The sequence below is a fragment of the Primulina eburnea genome, chromosome 6 (assembly GCF_022965805.1).
Source record: "Primulina eburnea isolate SZY01 chromosome 6, ASM2296580v1, whole genome shotgun sequence".
In the NCBI taxonomy this organism is placed as follows: domain Eukaryota; kingdom Viridiplantae; phylum Streptophyta; class Magnoliopsida; order Lamiales; family Gesneriaceae; genus Primulina; species Primulina eburnea.
This window is the reverse complement of record NC_133106.1, coordinates 34,188,955-34,216,632: the sequence shown is the minus strand read 5'-3', so window position 1 is coordinate 34,216,632 and position 27,678 is coordinate 34,188,955. Positions and strand designations below refer to the sequence as shown.

Genomic DNA, 27,678 nt, shown 5'->3' with positions numbered 1-27,678 from the left:
TCAAAACATATCATCCCCTATATATCCAAAACTATTATGGACCTCTGGCGACAATAATGTAATTTATTAAACCGTTTTTAGTTGTATTTGAAAGAATTTGTGACTTTTTAAGAGAACGGACTTTTTTTAGGGCAAAAACTTGTGTGAGACAGATTTTTTATTTGAGTCATCCATGAAAAAATATTACTTTTATGTTAAGAATATTATTTTTTATTGTGAATATCGGTAGAGTTGACCCGTCTCACAGATAAAGATTCGTGAGACCGTTTTACAAAAGGCCTACTCTAAAAATTATATAGTAATCTCATTTTGTGATTCCAAAAGAATCCATATATCTTAGCTTCGTTTACTCGAGATGTCTATGTCAAATGATTCGTTTAAATAGTTTGGTATATCATGTGATACACCAAAGACAATGAACAAATCGAACGAATTTTATGGTTTAGTTTGACTTGCAATGTATAGAAACTTAGGTTCGATCAATATAAAGACAAAAGGATGCATGTAATATTGTCAAACGATATTGGTCAATGATTTAATTATTTCCCCTTGCATGCATTGACTAGCCTGATAAAAATTTAAGTAATTTAATTAATGTAAACAACTTAATATATTTGGAATAGATAATTTAAAAAAAAAATTCACAAAATTCACTTTAATGAGGAAAGACCAACCATTTTTAAGATCGGCTATTCGTATTCATGTTTCGCCGACTCTAATCGTATAATTGAGTCTTGAATCTGATATCTCGTTTTAACTTTGGTGTAAGATGAACTAACTGCACGAGCTTCGGCCCCTAAAAGTCATTTTGATAAGCGGAGTGATCACGTCAAGTTTGTTTGAAAGAGTTCTTGTTTCTTTGGTGAGAAGTCTAAATAAATGAATAAAGCTGAATCAGGTGACGCATTCTAAATTCCGTAACGTCCAAACCTTGACGTATGTGTTCGTTGCACCATTTAATTCTACATGATTGCACAACCGAGTATTGAAAAACCCTCAATCGAACCACAGGGTTAACGCTTACCGATCAAGAAGAGTCTTTCATGGCCTCCGAGAAGTTTGTATCACTTGCATGTATAAGAAAGAAGAGCGAGGATTTGTTCCCTCATCCACACTACCCCTCAATGCCCAAGTATCCTAGAGGTGTAAATGCGTCTTCAGACGTAGAAAAATCCATGCAAGGATCAGAAGCTAAGGCGCTTTTCTCAGTCACCGGAATGACGTGCTCCGCCTGCGCCGGGTCGGTGGAGAAGGCCGTCAAACGCCTGCCCGGGATCAAGGAGGCAGCGGTTGATGTTTTAAACAACCGGGCCCAAGTCACGTTTTACCCACTTTTTGTAAATGTGAGTGAAGTTTTCATGTTTTTTTTTTTTTTTTGTCTTTTCATTTTGCGACTGTTTGTTTGCAGAATAGGAACAATTTATGGGGTATGTTTTAAGTAGATTTTTTAAAAAAATAAAATTTGTTTTTCTAGTTGTGGATCGATGGATTACCGATGATGTTTCAATTTTGTTGTTTTATGATCCAAAAGCTTTCAATAATAATAATAATGATAATAAATTGACAATAATAATAGCACTTACAGATTTACACTCCAGTTATAAATAAATTTTATATAAAATGGAGTGTGATTAAAAAAATTGAAGTGCAAAATTTATTAATTTTGAATCATGATAGAAACTGTGAGTATCGTGGAATCATCAAATTATAATGTCGCAACGTCCAGGAGGAAACCATCCGTCAGACAATCGAAGATGTGGGATTTGAAGCCATGTTGATTATTGACGAGATCAATGAGAAATCTTCTCAAGTATGCCGTATTCGGATCAAAGGAATGTCATGCACTTCTTGTTCCACCACGGTGGAATCTGGTTTGCAAGCTTTACCTGGTGTACTGAGAGCTCAAGTTGCATTAGCAACTGAAGAAGCAGAAGTTCATTATGATCCAAAGATCTTGACATACAACCAAATCTTGGAGGCCATAGAACCGTACTGGATTTGAGGCCATGCTAATCAGCACAGGCGAAGATAGGCGCAAAATACACCTTCGAGTTGATGGATTGTGTACAGAAAATTCCATTAGATTAATTGGATGTTCTCTTCAAGCTCTTCCGGGGGTTCAAGATCTGAACTTTGATCCAGAGCTCAAAAAATTGTCCCTTTCATACCAACCAGATTTGATTGGACCTAGAAATTTTATCGAGATTATAGAGTCAACTGGATCAGGACGTTACAAAGCAGAGATATTTCCTGAAGGAGGCAGAAGAGAAGCTCATCGGGAAGAGGAAATCAAACAATACCGCAAGTCTTTTCTTTGGAGTCTGGTTTTCACGATTCCTGTTTTTTTAATGGCCATGGTTTTCATGTATATTCCTGGCATAAAGCATGGACTGCATGCTAAGGTTGTGAACATGCTTAGCATTGGGGAAATTCTGAGATGGATACTTTCTACTCCGGTGCAGTTCATCATTGGTCGACGATTCTATATTGGCGCTTACAAAGCATTACGTAATAACTCAGCAAATATGGATGTCTTAATTGCACTGGGCACAAATGCTGCCTATTTTTATTCTGTCTACTCGATTTTGAGAGCTGCTGCTACTCCCAGTTTTGAGTCAACTGACTTTTTTGAGACCAGCTCAATGCTCATTTCCTTTATACTACTCGGAAAGTACTTGGAAGTTCTGGCCAAGGGAAAGACATCTGAAGCCATAGAGAAGCTCATGGACTTGGCTCCCGAAACAGCAACCCTTTTAACTTTAGACACGGACGGAAATGTGTTGAATGAGGCAGAAATAGACGGTCGATTAATACAAAAAAATGATGTCATGAAGATCATCCCTGGATCAAAAGTGCCTTGTGATGGTTATGTTATATGGGGCCAAAGCCATGTAAACGAAAGTATGATCACTGGAGAGTCTAGGCCAGTAGCAAAGAGGAAAGGCGACATGGTCATTGGAGGGACTTTGAATGCAAATGGGGCGCTGCATATTAAGGCGACAAAGGTTGGATCGGAGAGTGCTCTTGCTCAAATCGTTCGACTTGTTGAATCAGCGCAAATGGCGAAAGCTCCAGTCCAGAAATGCGCTGATCGTATTTCCAAATTCTTTGTTCCTTTAGTATGTATAGATATAGATATTGTTGCTTCAAAACAAACTCCAGGTGATGACGATGTTTAATAGGTTCAAGCCCGTTTTCCGTTTGCAGGTTATAGTACTTTCACTTGTCACTTGGCTCGCCTGGTTTTTATCCGGGAAGCTGAACTGGTATCCTACATCATGGATTCCTTCTTCCATGGATAGTTTCCAGCTTGCACTTCAGTTTGGCATATCCGTCGTGGTCATAGCATGCCCTTGTGCACTTGGCCTAGCAACTCCAACTGCTGTTATGGTTGGCACTGGAGTTGGTGCTTCTCAAGGAGTTCTAATTAAAGGCGCCCAGGCCTTAGAACGCACTCATAAGGTTACAACATTCCTTTGTCAAAAATGCTAATGACAATATCAGAAAATTAAATTCACTAAAGAATTTCATGGTGCAGTTTTTGGTGTAATATCTGTATTTATATAACTATAGCATTCTTGGTAATAGGTGAACTGCATAGTTTTCGACAAGACAGGAACTCTTACGGTTGGGAAGCCAGTGGTTGTCAACACAAGGCTTTTGAAAAATAGGGTCCTTCAAGAATTTTATGAACTGGTGGCTGCTGCTGAGGTATTCTCCAATCGTGGCTTCAGAATATTTTATGAAATGAGAGGCTGGTTGCGAATGCTTTCCTTCCATTATGCTAAAAAATACCAAGTCCAACGAATTCTGGAAATGAAAAAATGACGGATTTTTATTTATCAGGTCAACAGTGAGCACCCTTTAGGCAAAGCAATTGTCGAGTATGCCAATAAATTCAGACAAGATGAAGAGAACCCTGTTTGGCCAGAAGCCTCGGATTTTGAATCCATAACTGGCCATGGTGTGAAGGCTGTTGTTCGAAACAAACAAGTTCTTGTGGGAAATAAGAGCTTAATGGTGGATTATAATGTCCCTATTTCACTTGATGCTGAAGAGATACTGGCAGAAACTGAAGGCTTGGCACAAACTGGTATTATCGTGGCTATCGACAAGGAGCTGGTCGGGATTCTTGCTGTATCTGATCCGTTAAAGCCTGGGGCACGTGAGGTCGTTTCCATCCTCAAGTCTATGAAAGTCAGGAGTATAGTAGTGACAGGCGATAACTGGGGAACTGCAAGGGCAATTGCCAAGGAAGTTGGTATAGATAGTGTTATTGCTGAAGCCAAACCGGAGCATAAAGCCGAGAAAGTGAAGGAACTACAGGTACAGTATCATCCACACACACTGATATTACTTCTGTCAACACGAAGTATAGGTTTCTTGTTCGATTTGTAATTTGCTCGAGTGGCAATTGCATCAGTCCTTTCCTTATTTTTAAAAGCTCTTAGTTTGTAGTTTTTGAATGCCCTCCAAGCTCAAAGTTCTTTTGAGAAAATATCATTTTGTGATCTGATGGAAAAGTATCATGCATTCCTCGCGCAGGCTTCAGGAAACGTCGTAGCAATGGTAGGAGATGGAATCAACGATTCGCCAGCACTTGTAGCAGCAGATGTAGGGCTAGCAATTGGTGCAGGCACAGATATAGCAGTTGAGGCTGCTGACATTGTTCTCATGAAAAGCAATTTGGAAGATGTCATAACTGCCATCGACCTTTCGAGGAAAACGTTCTTCAGAATACGTCTCAACTATCTTTGGGCGTTTGGTTATAACGTCCTCGGCATCCCAATAGCTGCCTGGTGTGCTTTTTCCATGGACCAGATTCCGGTTACCGCCGTGGATTGCTGGTGCAGCAATGGCAGCTTCTTCAGTTAGTGTTGTTTGTAGCTCTCTTTTGTTGAAGAATTATAAGAGGCCTAAGATGGTGGATGCTCTTGAAATCAAGGGGATAACTGTTGAATAGTTTGTTGTATATATTTATTTACAAATGTTTCTCTCTTTTATGTAATCTTTATTCATTTACTTTTCCAAACTGTGTTTAATTTACTATTTTCGTACACATGATTAATATAAGATGATTGTAATGAAGAGCCTTTTGGGTTTGCCTATGCCAACGCTAATTCATGGAATAAAATGATAATAATAGGTCGATGGCAATGTATATCCAATAATTTATATTCATTCTTACACCAAGTTATTAGAACAACGTAATCTCAAGTTCTTGCTGGGTAATAAATGACAAACGCTCGTAAATTTAGCTTTTGGAGAAAATTGATGACTCATACATTGGGGAAAATAGCATTTTTAGTTTGTTTATTTAATATTTAGTAATTTTAGTCCGTTCGCAATCTTAGTCTTATATATTTAAATTTTCAACAATTTTAAGTTTATTTTGACGTACACTCCATTTGTTCTACGAACCCTTGTTAATTCTGACCAGAATGTAAAGTATCTATCCTATTTTTAATAAAAACTAAAATCCAAATTATATGTTAATGTTTACTATATATAAATTCTAAACATCCAAAATACATTGATTTATTTTTATCATTCAAATTTGTATCGTTTCAGTTTCACTATCTTAACTAATATTTGTTGACATTATATGCTAATTGTGCCGAGTAATATTTAATTTTGACACAGACGGGCAAGTATAGTCATGATATGTAAAAAGTTTATGCCATCATATAATAATTTTTAAATAAAATTAATTTAATGACTCCTAATTAAATTATATTACATATAAGAATGAAACTTGAAAACAAATTTTACTGGTGAAAAGTTGTGCTTCAATAAAGTTTTTTTTTTCTTTTATTGTTAATTTTGGGAATACATGGTCCATACTAATGACATAATGTAACTAGCTGAAAGTTACATTGTTAGACCGGCCTCAGATAACAAACAAAGAGGAGCAATTAAGATGGAGAAAACCTTACTCATTTTCTCTCAAAACAGCTCAAATTTCTGATGAAGTTTGCAGAAATGTTTATTGGATTGTTCATACAACAGAACAAGAAGCATATTACATAATGATATCAGATTCGAAGTTTAAAGCCATGACAAGGATCAACTATATAATTTCTGCCATTCTTTTTGTATCAGGCAATTTACATCTTTGAATGTACCGATGTTTTCTTGGAAGACTCGATCTTGTTTTTTGTTACGTCAAACCGCTTTTTCTTCAGCTTCTCTTTTACTTTGAAAAGGATTGAATGTACTTCATCAAAGTGAGGTTTCATTGCATTCTTCGTGTCATCGATCCATTTCAACACTCTTTCATGGGGGACTAATATTCGGTCATGATCTTTCTTGTCTACAACCTATATCCAGAAGCAAAGACCACATAGAGAAAAAAATTATCAATGGGACCTTGTAATTTCAGAGGTTTTTGTAATTTCAGAGGTTTCTTCAAGCGCATATGACGACTTATGAAATTTTTAAACAAGTCGAGCTAGATGATCAATGGGACCTTGTAATTTCAGAGGTTTCTTCAAGCGCATATGACGACTTACGAAATTTTTAAACAAATATTGATACAAAATCATCTGTTTTTACGATGATGTACTATATATGCCTAATGATTAATTAAAGATATAATAAAGTTCGCATACGGTTGCTATATATATTTTTAATTTATCAACTTGTTAATTGAGTCTCAAAAAAAGAGCAAGGAAATAAAAGTCTTTTATACCTCAAGCTGCATGATCTCACATACCAAACTAAGATCTGCCATGGAAGGTTGGGAACTTCCAAGAAGAAAGCGTCCATTTCCCTTGAGCCAAACAGACTCGATCTTAGCTAGAGAGGCTGAAAGAAGTTTCTCTGCTTTTGCTGCTGCATTTGGGTTCAAAGGCAGCCCAAACACAGGTGCAAGCGTGGAATTGAGTACATAGCTAACTGCAAATGCAACAATTTGTAAGTATATATACATGTGTTTGTAAGTGCAAGGAAAAAGGAATATTAAGCCTTCGTTTCTTTTGTCTAAATATTCTTATTTCTTGGAAGAAGCCATAGCTCTGTAGCCCATGGATATATACAAGGAAAAAGAACTATAAAAACTTATTTTCTTTTTGGCAAAAATATTCTTATTTCATTGAATAAGCTTAAGCACCTTTACAAGTTTCCTTCTTCAGAAAAGCATTTTATTGAATCATGTAACAGCTCAAAATTTAGCGCATGTTGCAGTTCATTACTTGTAAGAATTTCATGACCGTTATTTAATTGTATCAAAGAATTAAAATATAAAAGCATAACAATCTATAGCTCCAAATATTATCTGACACCCTAAGTTGAATAATAAATGGATAAGTAAGGGTTAGAGATTAACACCTGCACCAGGACGCAGATTTGAGTGATGCCAATCCAACACCGAATGAATTTTGGCTCTTTTGAAAACATCAGCAGGATACCTGCAAGGATAAAGAGTAATGTTGCAGAATATTATATACAAGCAATCAATCACATGCTTAGCGCATGCTTTAAAAGATTAAACAAAATATTTATATAAGCATCAGTTTATTGATTAAATCTTAATTAAGTTAATTTAAAAAATAAAAATAAAATTTATGCACTAAACTTGTATGTAAAAGAAATTTATCTCAATAAAAATAAACATTATCCACACTAATAATAAACACATGATCAATTTGATCTAAGCACATGATCAATTGGATCTTACGTTACTCGTGTTTTAGACAAAAAAGGATATAAACTTGATTGATGAAGTGAAGAAGGAAATAGAACCCATCAAACTATCATTTTATCTTCTTGTTTAATTATAGTGCGACGGACACCACTTTATTTGCAATAAAACAAATTTCATAGACAACAGTGACAAACCTAAATCAAACGAACTCACCAATGGTCAGCAACTCCAGGAAATACAGAAGCTAAATATATCATGATTGCGTGGCTGCAAAACATTCCAAAAAGGTAGAATAAGTTGTAAACACGGAGTAACCAGAAAATTTTATTTGACAAGGGAAACCTACAATTCATGAACCTTAATCCAAGCAATGTGAGATCTTTGATTGGGTTTTCTTCAAGTTCAATCAAAATAAATGTGTATTTTCATATTTTATGAAAACCATGGTGTTAATTTAGCATCATCGAATATGTTAGACAAATTCCACCGCTTCCGCCGCTTCAATCACGTTCCGCCTCTTCAATCACGTATCATCCCAATATTTTAGCTTCTATTACAAATCATTCCAATTTGCTATCCCTTAATCATTGTTTCTTGTTCTTAATTATTGTTAGTTTCTATTAATGTATCCTTGTATATTGTGCTTGTAAACATTATATATACATTGTTCGATAATGAACGAATTATGAAGTTCACAAATTCCACAGAATAAAATATGTCAGTATATTGATGCCAACTCGCCCTTTAAGCTGAATAATGATCAAGCTCTAATTTGAAAAGTGAAAACATAAAATTCAAATTAGACTTTTAACACATCCTGATAAACTATTTAGAAATTTATAAATAATCATTTGAGCAGAGAACAAGTAAAATCAATATCCAGAAATAGAGGGTACCTCTCGAAAAGCTTGAACCTTCCATCGACTATTGCAGGTACTTGTCTCATGGGATTTATTTCTGCCACAGTGTAATCAAGAGCAAAAATAATCACACAAGAAAAAGGTTACTTATTCAATGCAGTGCAGGTAAAAGAGGTACAGCAAAAGACTATAGAAACCTCTAAATTCAGGAGTTAATTGCTGGCGTTTGGAAAGGTCTATCTTCACCTCTTCAAAATCAATACCGTTTAATCTTGACAAAAAACCCAAATAAGTATCATGCTCTGAATGAATAATAATAGCTTCCAAAAAACCCAAATTAAAAGAACTCGATATTGATTTAAAAAGAGTCGACAAAAATCGTGGGAACTAAAAATAGTAAAAGAAAATTACTTGCAGAAAATAATCACCGCTCGTGAAGGTTGGGACATTCGGTCTGCATACACTTTTAGTCTCATTTTGCTGCCTCGCGGATGGCAGAGCCGACGATGAAGATGAGACTATTTTCTTTTGATTTTTTAAGAATATTTTTTTAGTGGTACGATTTCATGATATAAATTAGTTTTTATAATAATATTTATCTATTTAAATAATTATTTTTAATTAATATATTTTAAAAATTCAAAAATTTATATATTATATCTAAAAGTTATATAACTTCATTACCGTTATTCAAATAATAATTATAAATTATGACAAAAATTTATTAATCAGTTGGATTATTAATAATCGTGATCATAATTCATGTTCATAATAATCATTATTTTATATACGCATAACATATGCATCGTTCATTAATAAAATATAAATATTGTCTCAAAAACTCGTTCTTATAAAAATATAAAAAAAGACTCGTTTTTTTCGTCTCACTTGTATATTATTTGTATTTTTTTATATTTAAATTTATTTATTCTATATCTAATTTACATTAAAATTTAAAACTTTAATAAAATATAAATATTTAGTATGAATTAGTACATAATTGTAGTATTTTTTAATTAAAAAAGTAAATTAATTCCCATTTTGCAAAATGTGAATCTTCCGCGTCAACTAATTTTTTTGAAATCATTCTTCTCTTTTTTCAGTAATTTTTCAAATAAAAAAATTAATTAAAAGAAGAATAATTAATTACGAATAAATTAATGAAAATGAGAATCATCACAAACCGTATAAAATAATAAAAATAATTATTGTAATTTTCAATAATCATGATGATGGTAAATATTATTTTAACTGAAATTCTCATGATTATCAGTATAAATTTATTTATTATTATTTGTATAATATAGATTTATTAAATTTATAAATTATTTATTAAAAAATCATTTTGAGAAATGAATCTTCTTTCAAGTAATTTTTTATACGGGGAAAAAGAATAAAGAGATGTATTATAGGATTATTAGGTTGTAAAATGCTATATTAGATAATATTTAATAAATAGGTTAGTTTTAAAAATACATTTTTTACTTGGGCTATTTGTTACAATTTCTCAAATACAAATGGCAGAATAAGGGGAAAAAATGGGATAAATGATAATATCGGAGAACTATACATACATATATCTTATCTTACTGTATTAAATAATTAATTTAATTAATTTTTAGAAAAATTTACAGTTTTATTCTAATTTAATTTTAATCACAACCAAAATTATTAAACAATTTGATAATTTCAAATACTCCTCTTTTTTGTTTGTCATTTGATGACTATTTAATTAAAAAATATCACAACTATTTTTTTGTTTTCTCTTTGATGACTATTTAATTACGAAAATGTCACTTGATTTGGCCATTTGTGGATATTTATTTACAAAAATGTCATTTTTGAATATTAATATATATATATGTCTAATGAATTTTTATCTGTAATTTTATTTATATTTATAATAATAAGTAATTTTTTTGACATAAAAAATAATAAATTTTTATAAATAATCAAAATAAAAAATACATTTTATAAAATTAACTCGTAAAATTATATCACAAAACACAAGCAGAAGTTTCCTCAACTAGCTGGTAGAACTACAGTGCTAGAAAATAGGCAGAAGAGGACTACTAAAATTCATCTAGAACATCGAAAACAACTTCAATGCTTCCACACCTAGGACGACTATTGGACAACGTGATGCCACGTGGCGTGTACGCGCTCCGCCACGTATACACAAGCATCTCTCCGTTTCTTGCATGCACACGGGTAGGAACCGTACAATTTGCGTCGTTTCTTGATATCATTACATTAAATTCGTCAAAACTGCATTGTTTCCCTATATATACTCTCTTCTGGGGCTGCTGGATTCGTGCGAACCCTAATCTCATCGACCCCTCAAATTTCTTTCCACAGCTTGTGGGCTTTGGAACAGATCGCAGCGATGGCCAGCCAATCAAGCGCGCCTCAATCGATCCATGATTTCACCGTGAAGGTACTTGCTTCTCAGTTCTCAGCTGTCTGGAATTTTCAATGCCCAAATAACATATCTTTTGGTATTTGCAGACTGGTGATTTTTTTTAATTAATTATTATTATTGTAAATTGATGGTTTCAGGATAGTAAAGGGGATGATGTTAATTTGGGTATTTACAAGGGAAAGGTGCTGCTGATTGTCAATGTTGCTTCTCAATGGTATGTTTACTTTTGGCTTCAGAAAATTTCAAAATCATGCGTAAAGCCTTCACATCTATCATTTAATTTGCCTTGTAAAAATTAAATGTTAATCTTACAGCGAAATTCCAAGCTCTAATTGAACTTTACATATATTGCTAATAACATTTTTTATGAAAAAAGTCAACCATGTCATCAATTTTCACCTAAAAGAAAATGAACGACAAATCATTATACTATGAGTTGGTGTTGTGTTTAAGATACTGCAGGCTTCCCCTTTGTTTTACAGTACTCTTCTGCACACTTTCCAATTGCTAAGGTGATGGACTGCATGTGTCATTTTTTGTGACTAATTCGTTCAATGCCTTGCTACAATTTCCTCTTTTACCGAGATATTTTCATTTATCTCTTTGTTTAACTATGCTTTGGCTTCATGATCTAGCCATGCAATTTATTTCTATTCTCCTGTAGAAATTTTATCCATTTTGTTTTGATTTGATGTTGATTTTGATTTTGCTGTAGTGGCCTAACCAATACGAACTACACTGAGTTAACAAAGTTGTATGAGAAATACAAGGATCAAGGTGTGTTTTGGTTATATATTGCACGATCTTTCTGCAGGATATTTTTGTAGTTTTATTATTATGGAACAATCAAAATCGGATTTTCTTTGCTCATGGAGTGTCTTGCAGAGTTTTTATTGATCATCAAGAATTTGTTAACGACTATTTATCGTTGGCATAATTCTCAGGTTTGGAGATACTAGCATTTCCCTGCAATCAGTTTGGCTCGCAGGAGCCTGGCACCAATGAACAAATTCAGGAGTTTGCATGTACTCGCTTCAAGGCCGAGTATCCCATTTTTGACAAAGTAATATAGAAACACGAAATCGTTTCGCTATGATACAGATTTTTCTAGAAACTTCGAATTTAATAATGTTATTTTATTGACTTAGATTGAGGTAAATGGCTCCAATGCTGCTCCCATTTACAAGTACATGAAGTCTGTCAAAGGTGGCCTTTTTGGAGATAGTATCAAATGGAATTTCTCCAAATTCCTTGTCGACAAAGAGGGTCGTGTTGTTGATCGTTACGCGCCCACCACGTCTCCTTCTAGCATAGAGGTAAATACACACGCTACTTGGTAATTTGAACTACATGTAAACATTATTTATCTCAATTCGACTGCTGAAAAAATCCTCGGTTTCATGTATAATTTTGCAGAAGGATATAAAGAAGCACTTGGAGAAGGCTTAAGCAGTAATGACGACTAGTTCCCATTTGTTACTCAAAGAGTGCTGCTATATTAATTCCCCATTGGATATGTGTGCGAATAAGTACAAGAATATCACTTGTGTTGAAGAACTTATTGTAATACCGTCGGAACCCGTCAATTTGAATTTGGCGTCTTATATGTAGTTAATTTGCATTGATCCTTTCCCTTTTTCTTTTTGCCCCCTCAAAAGATCTTGCATTTAAATGCATTTATGATCAAATCGATGAGGATTCAGAATAAGGAACCAATATCAGTTTAACAACATATTTTCGAAATTTGTTCAAAAAAAAAAAAAAAAAAAACATATTTTCGAAATATCCACCAATTATTAGTTTATTAACCCGTTTGGCTTCCTTTCTTGAGACAGCGCATTTTTATATCCAAACAGGATTGGAAAGATATGAGAGAAAATGAAAGTAAAATACATTGGCAAAGAGTGGCGAACTCAATTTTTTCTTACAAAAGGAATAGACAACGATAATCTTACATAAATATCAGTCAATACTTTCTCTTACTTCCCAAAAACAATAGAATTCTCTAGCATTGCAGCTCCTCAAGAACCTAGAAAGATAACTTTTGTTACAATATATGTTAGCACAATCTCACCATCAGATTCCAGAAACTGTTTTTACGGTGAGTTCGGAATCAGCAGATTCCAGATGTCGATCATTTGCAACCATACATATTTACAAAAACTGCCAAGTGCTGATTGTAGCTAGTATCATCATCCATCCATCAGGTCGAAATCAAGCTGAGAATTTGTTATGTCCAATCGTGAACCCTGTGGCCAAAGACTCGCACAGAATTAGGATGACTTGGAGCAGCAGTATCTGGTGTTAATGACTTCTCAGCAGACTCTTCTAGCAGATAATTTTCGTCTTTTATCTCTGACTCAGCTTTGTTCTTTGCTTTAGTACTACCATAAACAAAACTGCATGCCACCACCTGCAGAAATTTAAGGTAGTGAGATATATAACCATATAAAGGGTGAAAGGAAACTATACAGGTGATCAAACAAATTCAGAGAAATAAATGATTACCTGCACTGGATTTGCTGCAACGAGTCTACCGCCTATGGCTCCACCAATCATACGCCCGTCAGGATTGCAAATGGAAATGCTTAGTCCGCCGGTTCTATTGCAAGGTCCGCCACTTTCAGCAAGTAAGTACGAACCGGACAGGCATAGTATTTGGAACCGGCCCTAAAAGAAATAACAAGCCATATTGGTTTCATTTTAGAATGGGTAATGACCTACCCGAACAAAAATGTTATGCATTACAATACCGTAAAATATTATATCCTAACAGATTGCCTCATTTAGTAGCATGAATCCATACTGCTAAAAGATCACTTTTTAACGTGATAAAATATCCCTCCGCACCTCGGGGAACCAAACCCCAAATTACATGATAGATTTGCTGCTAATTGGTGCGATATGCTATGAATGGAGTTTGGTTAAATTCATTTGAATAGCCTGACCCATTATGTAGAGGGTGCCATCAGGTCAACCCAGTCCACTTTCAAAAACAATCAACAAAAGGGACCAGCAAAATTTCAAATCCAAGAATACCACAGGGTACATTGAGGAGTAACCATAAATTAAGGACATGATAAATACAGATTGAAACCAAAAGAGCACTTTGATTGGACATGTTTCCTTTAAGAATTACTCGGTCTATTTTAAAATACGATACCACCCTGCTGATCAGGGATACATATAGAGTTTTGGTCATTCGAAAACATCCACATCTCCAAAGATAAAGGGTTTGCAGGGCACTAGATTGCTTAACACAATTCAACAAGCAAATCATAATAATTCAGTGATAATATCACACACTGCAATTTCCACGAAGAAATTAGGTCTTTAATATTCAAGATAAAACATATTAACCAAGAAAATAGTGATCACCTTCATAAGGGGCAAATAAATCAAAATCAGTGACCCCGTGAAGATATAAATAGCTTCGATCACACATAACTAGCTCAGACATTAAGAAGTGAAGAAAGGTCGTGAAAAAAGATAACTTGTGACAGAAGGATCCTACTTCCTCGTGGCAAAAAAATTATTATATTAAAAAAAACTAATAAAAAAATTGAGTTCACCAAGATTTCAAAATACAGCAGCACATGAAAAATGAAGGATCAGGATGGTTTTAACCTCATAAGTGACAGTGCCAGCAGAAATACTAGGTTGGCGTAAAGTCACCGAAGAAACTGATCCATTAGCAGACAAGATGCATAAAGCTCTTGGTCTCTGTTGTGCAAATGCCAATATTTTTGCGGCAACATCCTGCAGGGAGAACAGTCAATTCTCTTGCTGCAAGTCTACTAAAACAATGTACTCTTTCACGTTAAACATTTAATAAAAACAGATTCATATCGAACATGAATTTACAGAAACCAGAATAGAGAAGATACTTGAATGAATGACATACCTCTCCAACTCCAACATGTATAACATGCGGTGTAAAAGCTAGCCCAACTGTGCTGTTCATCCATTCACCTGATCAAATATTTATTTAAGAACTTGAATGTTCTCACAGCCACGATCATGGATAGAGTGATTTGCATCTAAAACTAAAAAGAAGATAAAAGACCAATAGTTCCCAAATTCAAGTCTAAATAAACAAGAATTTCCAGTTGTTTTTCTTTTCATGGTGGTTGGGAGTGGAGGAGAGAATTAGAACATAAATACATATAGGGCGTGACAAATAAAGTGGTGAAATTTAAAAACAAGACAACACAATTGTGAAATCAACATGACAAGTGAGGAACACCGAATTCTTATATGAATATCAGGACAAAAATAAAGAAAAAGCTCATTTTTTATGCGTTAAGCAGCTGACACTAATTAAAGTTGTAAATGAAGATCGTGGAAACCCCATAAAGCACTAAACAGGTTGAGGTCCATTCTATTCCTCACAGACTCGTATTTTCAGTAACAAATCAGCATTTGAAATCATGGTCAAGGTACAAGTCCAGTAACAAACTACTCTTTGCTCTATGCTCTCCGAGGACCTCTTCTTAACTTTCCTCAAGAAAGGTTCAATACTGATGATTTTCTTCTAGATACTACATTAGATAACTCATAACCATAATACTGAATTTTTGGTATTGGAAAGACACACTAATATATTTGATATGTCACACTATCAAGACTTCTTGCACTAAAAAAGCTAATGCATTGCATCCAGCAATCATCATAGACATTAAAGATACAAACTAGCGATAAACAGCAATAAAAAAATAAATACCAAGAGGAGCAAGCTGTTGCTTCCATCCACTGCCCGGCGGTCGCCCTCTCCGTCTTTTTTCAGTAGGGTTTATCTCGTCGAAACGAGATGTCGGAGCTGACAAAGGTGACAATCCTAATGACATATTAGACTTATCTGGAGCATATTTCCTAGGCCTACCCCTCTTCTTCTTCACAGTTTCACCACTTGGTGGTGCAACGGGCACCATAGCCATAGCCATGCCATGAGTAAAATTTGGTGACGAGTTCTCAACATGGAAAGCAGAATCACTTACAGCACTACCATTAACACCTATACTGGGATGCATCGCGATGTTTGGATTTGAAAGATTTTTAAAAACATGCGTGGGGTGTATGTCACGTGCCTGTGTCATAGCTGAGCCACCACCGGCACCATGTCCATTCGGTCCAGACCCGGAACCATCAGATCCACCGAATCCACCTCTATTGAAGTAATATGAAGCTGAGCCTTGATATGCAATTCCTTCTCTTCCATCCATGCATTTACTTCGGTAAAAAAACACAGTAAAGATTCGATTTTTTTCCGAATATTACACCTCAAAACCGCTTCTTCGCATGTACTTGAAAATTCTGAAACTCACAAACCAAATCCGAAAAAATCCCTGAAAAACAAGCCAAAAAAGAGACAAACATAAAGCGCGCATGAATTAGAAAGCCACAACAGGAAAAGTGGAATTTCGACAAGGGTTTAACATGGGTTTTTCATCAATTCCACAAAGGAATTAAATTTAACAAGGAAATAGAGATTTCAGGACTCATCCTGACAAATAAACTAAAATGAAAAAAGAGAAACTAAAAAAGGTCGAATCTCGAGGGGAACGGGATGCCAAGAACACACATCAAAACTTACACTGTAAATGTCGAAACTTCACCTCCGTCTATTCCTCAAAAAATGCACTCAGATTTAACAGGCCTCCACCCACACCCGACGTCGTGACGAGGGAAAAATGGAGAAAGCGAGAAGAAAACCTAGATTTGGAAAGTAGGGGGGGCGGGGGGGTGCAGAGTGAGTTTGGCGAAAGGGGCTGGAGGATAACGACAAAAGTTAAATGAAATGGTAAAATTTGCGGAGCTTTCGAATTAAAGTGAGGTGAAGATGATGATGATGCAATTTAGTCTTTATAACTATAATTAAACTTAATTTCGAATAGGATAATTAAACAATAATTTTTTATTATTATTTCATGTCTTTATTCTTTTTTTTTTTTGAAAGTTTGATTTCCCTAATTTTTTTGATTTCCCTAAATTAAGAATACTAAAAATATTTTTATTCTTACAAAAATATTTGTATTGGTGGATCAATGTGGAAAGTAAGATTAATTTATATATATATATATATATATATATATATATATATATATATATATATATATATAATATATATATATATATATATATCCAGTATATATATATATAATATAGAAATAATATATAGATAATATATATATATATATAAAAATATATATTATATAATATATATATCATTAGATTATATATTATATATATAATCTCTATATATAATAGTATAGTATAAGAGATAATATATATATTTAGGCTTATATATACATATAGATTAGAGATATATATATCATATTATATTATATCAGTAAAATATATATATATATATTATTTACTGGATATATATATATATATAATATATGATATATATATATATATATATTATATATATATCCAGATATATATAATATATATATATATATATATAAATATATAATATATATATAATATATATATTAAATATATATATATATATACTGGATATGGGAGACAAGTTTGTCAACCGAATTTGAGATGACTTGATGTATATAGTATTTACTTTATAAAATTTTGAAATTACTAATATTATTTTATTATCATTTATATTTTTTAACATTTAATAATCATATCACTTTTAACTCGTAAAATATATTATAAAAATTATGTATTATAACTCATAAAATATATTATAAAAATTATGTATTAAAAAAATAAAATATAATTTAACATTGGTGTATATATATATATATATATATATATATATATATATATATATATATATATATTTATATATATATATATATATATATATCATATCATATCATACAAGAGACAGTAGTACATATTAACTTTCAACGTAAAAAGTTAATATTATTTATTAATTTATGCAAAACATAAATGTGTTAGAGTAAGTTTTTTCGACATTTATATTTTGTTCTTGTGTGATTATATTTTTTTATCGTCAAAATAAAAATATTATGTGGCAATAGTTCCTTTTTTCTTTTTCCTTAATTTCAGGTCGGAGCAGGAGTGTTTTGATTAAAATAGACAATTATCAGAATTTAATCAAATAATTATATCAAGGAACTTGAAACTTAAAAATTAAATAATGTTAACTTCAAATTCAACTTGAAATTGAGTGTGTGTTCGAGTTCAATTTTTTCTTTTTCGATTCGATTCTCCTACCAACAATTTGTTAATAAGTGTGTGACGTTTACGTGTGATGGTCATGTATTATAATTTGTTAATCATCTAACAAAATAATCAAGCTTGATTTGAGATTTAAAAAAGAGTAGTCTTTTGTGAGACGGTTTCACGAATTTTTATCTGCGAGACTGGTTAATCCTACTGATATTCACAATAAAAGTAATATTTTTTCATGGATGACCCAAATAAAAGATCTGTCTCACAAAATACGACCTGCGAGACCGTCTCACATAAATTTTTTGCATTTTAAAAATATGAATTAAATAATATTCGACATGATTAAAGAGGCCAAATTGGTTAGATTAATATATACTTTTAATTCTCAAAGCTGGTATCAAAGATAATGCTTGAAATTATTGCGGAATGGCGACTGAATGAGTAGAATAAATATCCAAAAGTGAAAATTTTGATAACATGTGGAAGTGAGACCAAATAACACTAAGATAATGCAAATAAATTAGCGAAATCAAAAGCATTTAAGCGCAACACGCTCGAAATAGATCTGCATTAATAGCACAAAGACGCACTCTTCCACGTACACAACACATATGTGGGTATATCTATCTGTATCTATTATATATGTTGTGTATGTTTTTTCTGTTCACCTGTCTGTACATATACCCCTAGATCGTTTGCGCTTGCTGATCTTTCGTTTCAGGCTCTACCCGAACAAACGCTCTACTACGATTTTCATATGTGAACTAAGATAAATAAATACACGCAGATAACATCAGTAGTTGGTTTTGTGCTCTGACCAAAGCTAGCTTGGCCAAGAAATCATTTTTAAGGTTCCCTTTTTCTCGATACTTGGTCTGGGTTTAAGTTTCTTGAAATTGTGCATTCTGGAAATGAGTTTTGATTTATTTATTTTTTATTTACTTGAGATGGGCTCTTTCTGAAATTTTTTATTTTGCTCTGGACTTTTGGGGATAGTGGATTTGGTTGGATTTTTTTTCTTGGGTTTGATCATTGACTCTGAATGACCCAGTATGTTTAATGTGCGTTAGGTGAATTGTTGACTTGATATGGCTGAAAAGGAAGTATTTTGAGAGGTATTGGCTACAGGAGAAAGCTTTTGGATTCAAAAATGTTGATTTGGTCTCCGTGAGTTTTCCTAGATTTGATTATTTGCTTAAAGTAACTTTCTTGATCCTTAAATTGTGTGCTTTATGTTTACTTGTGAATCATGATTGAACTGATGATTTGAGCTCTTTCATTGTCTATGGCAGCAATTTGAAAATGTATATGGTTTTTTTTTTAGAGTTTCTATTGCGTTATCCCCACAAACTGAAGATGCTAAACTAACATGATTTTTCGAGCTTATATGATGGGCTGACATACAATAAATGGGGATGGTTAGTGTTTATGTGGCTTGTTTGTGTTGAGCTTGCGAATAAGTGATGAAAGTATTAATTGTGGGAACATTTTCATCTAGGTTTAGGATAATCTAAATTTGCATTCATATTTAATTTTTGAACTAGTTATTAGTCGATCAATTGTAGATTTGTGCATTCAACTTTTCACACAAACTAAGCTGTTGATTCCTTGGTGCAAATTCTTAATACGTCACTATTAGAAACGTCTCTTGGATATGTCTAGAAGCTGATATTTCTGTTCATTCCTTGGTGGGCACAAATTATTGTATTTAAATCAAGACCTCATACATGTTGATGTTTATGCATCTTAATTTTGTATAGGGTAACCTAAACATATATCTGGTGCATGGAGTCAGATGGATGACCTCTGAGCTTAAAAAAGTGGCTTTTGGCTACGTGAAGTCTTGTTCCTTTTCCTGTTCGTGTTCTAGTTGTTGGATTAGGATGGGCTGCCATTTTGCCAAGCTCACCTCATGTTGTTTTATCTCCGAAAGTGATGGACCGGGTCATGAAACTAATAATGCTGGTTTGTCAATTGTCATAGTTGTCATCATCATCATCTCCATCATTATTATTGTTGTTATTATTATTATTATTATTATTATTATTATTATTATTATTATTATTTTGAGAATTTGCCATATATATCATGTTCTTCCTCTTAAATTGTGTAGAAGCTGAGTTTGATTTATTTTCATTTGTTGCAGAAATCGAGGATAAAAGTGAAATCAGTGATTTGCCTGCATTTCGTGAATACTCTATCGAACAACTCAGGACAGCTACATCCAGATTTTCTGCAGCAAACATAGTTTCAGAACATGGGGAGAAAGCTCCGAATGTGGTTTATAAGGGGAAATTGGAGAATCAGAGGCGGATAGCTGTCAAACGCTTTAACAGGTCTGCTTGGCCTGATTCCAGGCAGTTTTTGGTGAGTGGACACTGCTCTTTATTTGTTCCTGTTTCTCCTTTGGAGTGATCTGAATTTCTCTGACTTTTTGTTTCCTCACTTTTATCCCATAATATTGTTTGGAGGCTTGGACCATATAATTTGCTCGATTCTTCTAGAGTTTCAGGAACTGAGATGTGTGTTTTGACTCTTCTGTTACACAGTCGCTCGAATCAGATTTTAAAAAAAATTCATGCACTGGAGGACTTGTTTCAAGAATTGTACCACTTCTTTGATTTTCTCTTAGCTTTCTAGATCACAGCTTATATACTTGCTTTGATTTTAATTAAAACTTCAGGAAGAAGCAAGAGCTGTTGGTCAACTCCGGAATAATAGAATGGCGAATTTACTTGGTTGCTGCTGTGAAGGTGATGAGAGGTTGCTGGTTGCTGAATTTATGCCCAATGAAACACTTGCAAAGCATCTATTTCACTGTGAGTACATTTCATTTGGCAATCATTTATCCAACCAAAATTCTAAGTTATTTGCACCGTTACGTAAATGCTCGTTACTACGGTGGACTGATGTGGTGTTTGAATAATTTCTTCTCTTAATTGAATTTCACTTTGCAGAACCTATCCAATTTCTTGTGCATGTTGATCTCCTTTTCCATTTATAAGGAGTGATTTCCGTTCAGTTGAAAATGAACGGAAATCATAGTCTCATTTTGCATTTAGATATATTTCTATTTTACTATCTGCCTAGGCCCTTGCCTCATAAAATCCATGCCAAAAATCATCTATAGGTTGTGCTTGTTAAAACCAATGTTTTCAAAACCGGACCGGACCGGCCGGTTGAACCGGTTCAACCGTGAACCGGCCTCCAGACCGGTCCGGACATAAATAAAAACCCGGAAAACAGGTTTAACCGGAAAAAACCGGTTAAAACCCGGTTCAATCGGAAAAACCGGAAACCGGCCGGTCTTCAGGAACCGGCCGGGTCTGTGAAATTATTAAAAAATTGCCCAGAGATCGGCGACGGTTATTTCAAAACCGTCGCTATATAGCGACGGTTAAAGAATAACCGTCGCAATTTAGCGACGGTTTGTTTAAAACCGTCGCTAAATAGCGACGGTTTTTTATGTTTGCTACTTTTTTTATAATTAATCTTGATGTTTAATTGGGCACTTAAACTTGGTCATCCCTATTTGGTTACATGTTATGTGTAATTTGGATTTTTGAATTTGAAAAATAATTTTTATTTTGATAATTATTGTAATTTTCATCTTAAAAATTAAATAAAAACTATAAAAACATAAATAATCAATATTTTACTATTTTATTTATTATATAAAATAAATAAAATATTAATTTTATTGATCCGGTTCGACCGTCCGGTCGAACCGGTTGAACCGGTTGAACCATTTTTTAAGGCTTGACCGGTTCGATTAACGGTCCGGTTATAAAAACACTGGTTAAAACTACAAATCGTCTATGATCTATATTTTCAATTCCTTCCCAACATTTTTTGCTCATACTTCATTAGAAAAAAAAAAAACAGATTTTTGCTGCTTAACTTGCACTTAACTTTCATAATATGTTTGTTCTAGTTTAGTTTAATTTAGATTTTGAATCTTCCCCATTTTCAAATCAATATGCCTCACTTCTATGTTATTTCAGGGGAAACACAGCCGATGAAGTGGGCAATGCGATTGAGGGTCGCATTATATCTTGCACAAGCATTAGAATATTGCACAAGTAAAGGGCGTGCTCTTTATCACGATCTTAATGCCTACAGGGTAGTCTTTGATGATGTAAGTATGAAGTTCCTAATTTCCCATTTATGTACACAAGACAAGCATCAGCACAAACATGCTGTTGATTCTGTTTGGATCTGTTATAGGATGTCAATCCTAGACTGTCATGCTTTGGTTTGATGAAGAACAGTAGAGATGGGAAAAGTTACAGTACAAATTTAGCATTTACTCCTCCAGAGTACCTGAGGACTGGTAACAAATCTCACTTTGAAAATATTTACTACCACTCGAATTGTACAACATGGGATTATACAGCATGTTATGTGCATGTCTTTTGGTGTATAGTATTAGTTACCCATCATGGCCTATAATCTTAGTGTTACCTGGCTTGCAATTCTAATAATAAGGGAAACATACATTTTGGTAAACTATGTTCAGTGTAAGTGCATAAATGTTCCTCAACCTTTGGAATTTCTTTGAACAGGTGAGTGAATTTGCTACTATGTCTTGCCATTTAGACTTTCTTATGATCGTGACCAAAGTATATTGAAGATACCTAATCGGCATATATTCTTTTGCGAGGCACTAATTTGATGCCCTTTTTATGATTTCATCCTTTGTTACCAGAATATCCTCTTTTAGCATGTCAAAAATTAATTTTATTTGTTGACTTGCTCCTTGTGCCTATGAGATGAGTTTTCTCTTTATATGATGGTGGAGTAATTAATCCGGTGTGCTGAAATGACATTAGAAAAGGTGGATACCCCTGAAGCAGCTTAATCAGCGTGCCTCAGTTGCAGGCCTTTGTGTGAATAAAAAAGATGCTATATAGAGGACACAAGGTTGATTAATGGAGCATTTTCCCTGTTAGTTAAGGTTGGATCTTCAAGATCTGCTGACTTCTAGTCTCAATATTGTTGATCCGTTGCCTGATGAAAGTTGAAACTTTACATTCTTGATCTCTCATTGTCATAAGCACATCTATGGTCACAATTGAAGGAATTATTAAGTTGTTGATGGCAGATTTTCCACTCATGCATGGTAGGTAGGACTTTAGAGTAGAAGATTTTAATACTGCACAGATGCCGATGCAAGTCTTTCATATTTTTAATTTAATTTATTCTCTATCACACACAAAGATCTTACTCTAGTTCACCCGCAGAGGGTACAACATGGAGGGCTTCAGAAATAAATTTGCCCTTTAAGGTTTTATTAGATGGCAATCCAGTTTATCTGTAAGTTTTTTTATTGTGATCATTTTTACTTCTTTCTTATTTGGGTTTAATTTAGTTCCCTTCTAGTACTTGCTGACATAACGATTCTTGAAAATTTTGATCCCATTTATGATCTTGTTGATTTCAAAAATACAAGTTTGTGTCATAGAGTATCAGATTGTAATTCTTAAAAAGAAATGGATCACTCCATATTGACAATATGGAATGGGATTTCTTCATGATATCCAGTTTAAACTGTTTGTATATGATGACCCATTTTTCAATTTTCCTTCTTCATCTAGTAAGTAAGCTCTCTGGGACTGTGCCTACTTTGATTCTGAAAAGCTCTATAAATCTGATGTCCACAAAAGTACATTCCAATCTTCCGTGCCAATCTTTAATTTGAACTCTTTGCCAAAGCTTAAAAAACCGGAAGGGTTTCCTGAAACTTATAAACATCTTATTTGCTTTTAAGCAGGTTTCAAGTGAATGTCATTTAGCTAACATTTTCTGTTTTGGTGGATAAAATAGATAGTCTGTGAATTGTTTGAACCAGTCAAGTTGATTTGTAAGGCGGAATTGTATTCATGCTTACCAGTTCTCTTTGCTCTGTCAGGGATATATATTCTCTTACAATCTGTGAAATTTCTTAATTCTTTTGATATTTGTCATCATTATCAACATTATCCTAAATTTTCAGGGAGAGTAACTCCAGAAAGCGTGATGTACAGCTTTGGCACACTTTTACTTGACCTCCTCAGTGGAAAACACATCCCACCAAGTCATGTAAGTCTATCCATGTTAATTTTGATGTCTCAAGATGGTTTATGCTGGTGATATAGTATGGTGGCCAGCTTATGACGAATATGCCACTCGTCGGTCAACCAGGGAAATTTTTTTTAATCTATTTAGGTTGAAAGTCATTATTACCTCTCGACATTCCACCTCTTCTTTTTCAATGACTATCCAAGTGCACCAAATGCGCACATCGACATTCTTTTACATGCAAATGGTGATGCATGCCAATGGTGATGCATTTAATATTTCTAAGTCCATTCACCATTGGTGTGTCTAGTGTTCAAGGACTGGCATTTAAATCTTAATTAGTTGTAGAAAACATGAGTTGTGGTACTTGAACAAGCCTTTAGCTATAATGTCCACTTCCTCCAATATAATATAGATTGTTCTGACGATATCTTTGTGTTGGCAAGATAACCCGTGTAACTTTCTATGGACAAATAGTTTATATGTTTGTGTACTTTCTTTGTTGTGTCAACCAAATAACTCGTGTAGCCTTTTGCAGTACGAGATGCTTTGTATTGAAATCGAATTTTGTAAAAGTTTGACTGATAATTTAAACTTAATAATGCCTCTCAAAACATGAATTGTGATATATTTACTTGAGCATTCTTGACCTGATGGATCGAGCCTCAAGCTGTTCTTAAATCTGAATTTCACTTTTTTTTATCCCCAAAATTATGACTTCTGCAAAGTTTCCTCACTCATTTATTGGCACCTAATTGGTGACAGGCCCTTGATTTAATGAAGGACCGGAATATTCAAATGCTAACAGATTCTTGCTTGGAAGGTGAATTTTCAAATGATGATGGAACTGAGTTGGTACGTCTAGCGACAAGATGTCTACAATATGAACCTCGGGACAGGCCAAATCCAAAATCAATAGTTACTGCATTATCTCCTCTTCAGAAGGAAACCGAGGTTGGTTCTTCTCTAATGCCTCGTGGGTATATGGTCGATAAAATTGTAGTATTTAGTGAAATATCTTCCTGAAGTCCATACTAGAAAGCAGTGGTAGTGCAGTGAAAGAATAATCTGGCAATATACTACAAATTTTTATAATAAGGTGAATATCAGTTCTTTGACCTCAAATAAAAATCTTTAAAAAATTGTGAAGAGGTATGTAAGGGTCCATGCATATATTTATCAAACAATCCTGATCAATTAGAATAAACATCTAAATGAGTAAAAAAAAATTATTTTGGGATTTATAATACCATGTATCAGAACGACGTAGTTAAAAAATTTGACAAATACTATTCATGCAAACGAGGTGCCTCGTAATTTAAAACTCTTAAGTTAAGTGGACTTGACTTGGATCAATTTTAAGATGGGTGACCTTCTGAGAAGTTATTAGGGTACGTGTGAGTCAGGACATAAGAACGTGACCTTCTGAGAAGTTATCAGGTACATGTGAGTCAGGACATAAGAACGCTGGAAAGACTCGTGTTGATATATGACTTGGGGATCAAAGACATAATAATATAGATAAGAAAGGAGAAAATAGGAAAGTTTTGAAGCTATTGGTTGCTTGAAGTCGATTCACTATTCTCCATATTTCTACACAACATGTAATGTGAAGTTATTTTAGTTGAACATTTAGTATTTAATTTAATTTGCAGGTTCCTTCTCATGTACTGATGGGTATCCCTCATGGTGGAGGGGCTATGCCTCTATCAGAACTCGGTGAAGCATGTTTGAGAATGGATTTAACTGCCATACAAGAGATATTAGAAAAACTAGGTTACAAAGACGATGAAGGAGCAGCAACTGAGGTTTGTTTCTGTTTAGGATCATGTTAATGCTTCATTGTCTCATCTGTCTCTCTGAGAAACGATAACTTTCTTCACACAGCTTTCATTCCAGATGTGGACCAATCAAATGCAGGAAACATTGAACTCGAAGAAAAAGGGTGATGCAGCATTCCGTCATAAAGATTTTAAGGTTGCGATTGAATGTTACTCACAGGTTAGAACTTTAACGGTTCATGATTCTATCCCGACTTTCACAACTAGGCGTTTACTTGATCATTTACTGTTAAGGAGCTACTATTTTCCATGTGGCACAGCCCTATTGTACACTAAAACAAACTTTCGATGCAAAATTGCTGTCAGCTATAAATTTTAGTACTGACGATAGATGGTAGACCCTTTACTTGGAATCATCTAAATTAAAGTTGCCTCCTGGTTATGTTTCTTTTTTCAGTTTATTGAAGTTGGAACAATGGTCTCCCCCACTGTTTTTGCTCGTCGTAGTTTGTCTTATCTCATGAGTGAGATGCCACAGGAGGCCCTCGATGATGCAGTGCAAGCGCAGGTTATATCACCCATTTGGCATATAGCGTCATATTTACAAGCATCTGCTCTTTTTGCTTTAGGGAGGGAGAACGAGGCACAAATTGCACTTAAAGAGGGTTTGATTCTTGAAGAAAAACGGAAGGCTACATCCTAAGATAATGGGATCATGCCATTTCAACTAAAGAAAGATCATAGTCTCTTCAACTCTAAAAGCAATAAAGACGAGTACGTACTTTCTGTTATTTATCCTTGGCGTCCTATCCATATGACCGATTATGTTTGTTCGAGTGATACAGAAATCATTGCTCTAAACTCATTGGACTGGTCGCTTTTGTTTTGCTTGGTGGAGTGTCGGAATTTTTTCCTCCGTGCTATGAACATGAAACTAAGCTAGGCAGGGGATATATATTGTGATAAAGGGGACGCTTTGCATGCATTAGCTGCGGTGTTGAAGAGATTTTGTTGCCATACTGTAATTTGTGTATAGTGCTAAATGCCTGTTTTTTTTAGGGGGGGGGGGGGTTTGATCAAGGAGTGGATTTATTCAAAAAACCAGCTTGTGTAAGAAATGACTGGTTTGGAATGGGATAATTATGGAGCCAACTAACAAATGACACGTGTATTTCTTTTTCTATTATTAATTTTTTGGGTTGACTTCCGTGTTGCTTTAAATATACATGATTAACAATATCCAAATATAAATATTTTTTTCCTTTTGAAGTGAATATTTATACAAGTTTCAAATTCCAACTCCTACGCAACTCCGAGCACCTTCTTGGCTTGCGTTAGGTGCATCTCTCCTCCACATTTCGCAACTCGAGCACGTTTCAATCATATATAGTACTTCCCTTAAGATCTCTAAGTTCTTGCATGGAGCTCGATGTCGAATATATGATTAATTTTTTTATATTAGAAATCACTTTTGGATAATCAAACTCATTGTATAATCAGTTTTTGAAGTTAATTAAATTAAGTAGAAACTAAAGCAAAATGTGGTTTTAAAAACGAAAAAATGACGAAATTTTTTCGTCTTTTAAAAGTCACAAGTTCTCTTTTAAAAGTTTTTTATTAAAAAAATAATAATTTTAATAAAACTTAATATTAAAAAATATGTATAACAAAATTGAACCATGATATAGTATTATATAAGTTTTTGTATTCTTTTAAATTAGACAAATGTTATACCATAAAATGGGA

General features: G+C 33.9%; 5 protein-coding genes across 17 annotated transcripts; 3 read left to right on the top strand and 2 right to left on the bottom strand.

Moving 5' to 3' along the window:
• Nucleotides 1–706: 706 nt before the first annotated feature.
• On the top strand, nucleotides 707–5,090 carry LOC140834569 (probable copper-transporting ATPase HMA5). Its single transcript, XM_073199554.1, is given in 9 exon segments — nucleotides 707–898; nucleotides 1,012–1,343; nucleotides 1,727–1,987; nucleotides 1,989–3,119; nucleotides 3,208–3,462; nucleotides 3,589–3,711; nucleotides 3,847–4,326; nucleotides 4,546–4,797; nucleotides 4,799–5,090. Coding segments are annotated over 9 exon segments (3,018 nt in total). The 5' UTR covers nucleotides 707–879; the 3' UTR covers nucleotides 4,964–5,090.
• An 825-nt stretch (nucleotides 5,091–5,915) lies between these two features.
• LOC140834568 (glutathione S-transferase T1) lies at nucleotides 5,916–9,058 on the bottom strand. Of its 2 annotated transcripts, none has more exons than XM_073199552.1 (7): nucleotides 8,917–9,058; nucleotides 8,703–8,776; nucleotides 8,542–8,602; nucleotides 7,859–7,912; nucleotides 7,330–7,409; nucleotides 6,692–6,897; nucleotides 5,916–6,320 (listed from the first exon to the last, which is right to left on the bottom strand). In XM_073199552.1, exons 1-7 carry the CDS (start codon nucleotides 8,979–8,981, stop codon nucleotides 6,108–6,110), a joined length of 753 nt encoding a protein of 250 aa, XP_073055653.1. In that variant the 5' UTR covers nucleotides 8,982–9,058; the 3' UTR covers nucleotides 5,916–6,107. The 2 variants fall into 2 exon arrangements, with proteins under 2 accessions (XP_073055653.1, XP_073055654.1); XM_073199553.1 differs by having other exon boundaries at nucleotides 8,934–9,043.
• A 1,648-nt stretch (nucleotides 9,059–10,706) lies between these two features.
• LOC140833530 (probable phospholipid hydroperoxide glutathione peroxidase) lies at nucleotides 10,707–12,552 on the top strand. Its single transcript, XM_073197862.1, has 6 exons — nucleotides 10,707–10,942; nucleotides 11,065–11,141; nucleotides 11,643–11,704; nucleotides 11,872–11,990; nucleotides 12,076–12,243; nucleotides 12,344–12,552. Exons 1-6 carry the CDS (start codon nucleotides 10,892–10,894, stop codon nucleotides 12,374–12,376), a joined length of 510 nt encoding a protein of 169 aa, XP_073053963.1. The 5' UTR covers nucleotides 10,707–10,891; the 3' UTR covers nucleotides 12,377–12,552.
• A 244-nt stretch (nucleotides 12,553–12,796) lies between these two features.
• On the bottom strand, nucleotides 12,797–16,733 carry LOC140834566 (AT-hook motif nuclear-localized protein 5-like). Of its 4 annotated transcripts, none has more exons than XM_073199551.1 (6): nucleotides 16,509–16,733; nucleotides 15,651–16,219; nucleotides 14,832–14,899; nucleotides 14,555–14,686; nucleotides 13,436–13,597; nucleotides 12,797–13,340 (listed from the first exon to the last, which is right to left on the bottom strand). In XM_073199551.1, exons 2-6 carry the CDS (start codon nucleotides 16,147–16,149, stop codon nucleotides 13,158–13,160), a joined length of 1,044 nt encoding a protein of 347 aa, XP_073055652.1. In that variant the 5' UTR covers nucleotides 16,150–16,219; nucleotides 16,509–16,733; the 3' UTR covers nucleotides 12,797–13,157. The 4 variants fall into 4 exon arrangements, with proteins under 4 accessions (XP_073055652.1, XP_073055651.1, XP_073055650.1 ...); XM_073199550.1 differs by having other exon boundaries at nucleotides 15,651–16,240; nucleotides 16,521–16,733; XM_073199549.1 differs by having other exon boundaries at nucleotides 15,651–16,272; nucleotides 16,543–16,733.
• A 1,864-nt stretch (nucleotides 16,734–18,597) lies between these two features.
• On the top strand, nucleotides 18,598–27,197 carry LOC140834565 (serine/threonine-protein kinase BSK7-like). 9 transcript variants are annotated; one of them, XM_073199539.1, is made up of 13 exons: nucleotides 18,598–18,704; nucleotides 18,813–18,942; nucleotides 19,162–19,258; nucleotides 19,852–20,056; nucleotides 20,238–20,458; nucleotides 20,775–20,910; nucleotides 22,096–22,229; nucleotides 22,319–22,424; nucleotides 24,087–24,172; nucleotides 24,917–25,105; nucleotides 25,807–25,959; nucleotides 26,039–26,152; nucleotides 26,390–27,197. In XM_073199539.1, exons 4-13 carry the CDS (start codon nucleotides 19,891–19,893, stop codon nucleotides 26,633–26,635), a joined length of 1,551 nt encoding a protein of 516 aa, XP_073055640.1. In that variant the 5' UTR covers nucleotides 18,598–18,704; nucleotides 18,813–18,942; nucleotides 19,162–19,258; nucleotides 19,852–19,890; the 3' UTR covers nucleotides 26,636–27,197. The 9 variants fall into 9 exon arrangements, with proteins under 9 accessions (XP_073055640.1, XP_073055648.1, XP_073055643.1 ...); XM_073199542.1 differs by lacking the exon at nucleotides 18,813–18,942 and having other exon boundaries at nucleotides 18,610–18,704; XM_073199543.1 differs by lacking the exon at nucleotides 18,598–18,704 and having other exon boundaries at nucleotides 18,711–18,942; nucleotides 19,162–19,206.
• The last annotated feature ends 481 nt before the right edge of the window (nucleotides 27,198–27,678 follow it).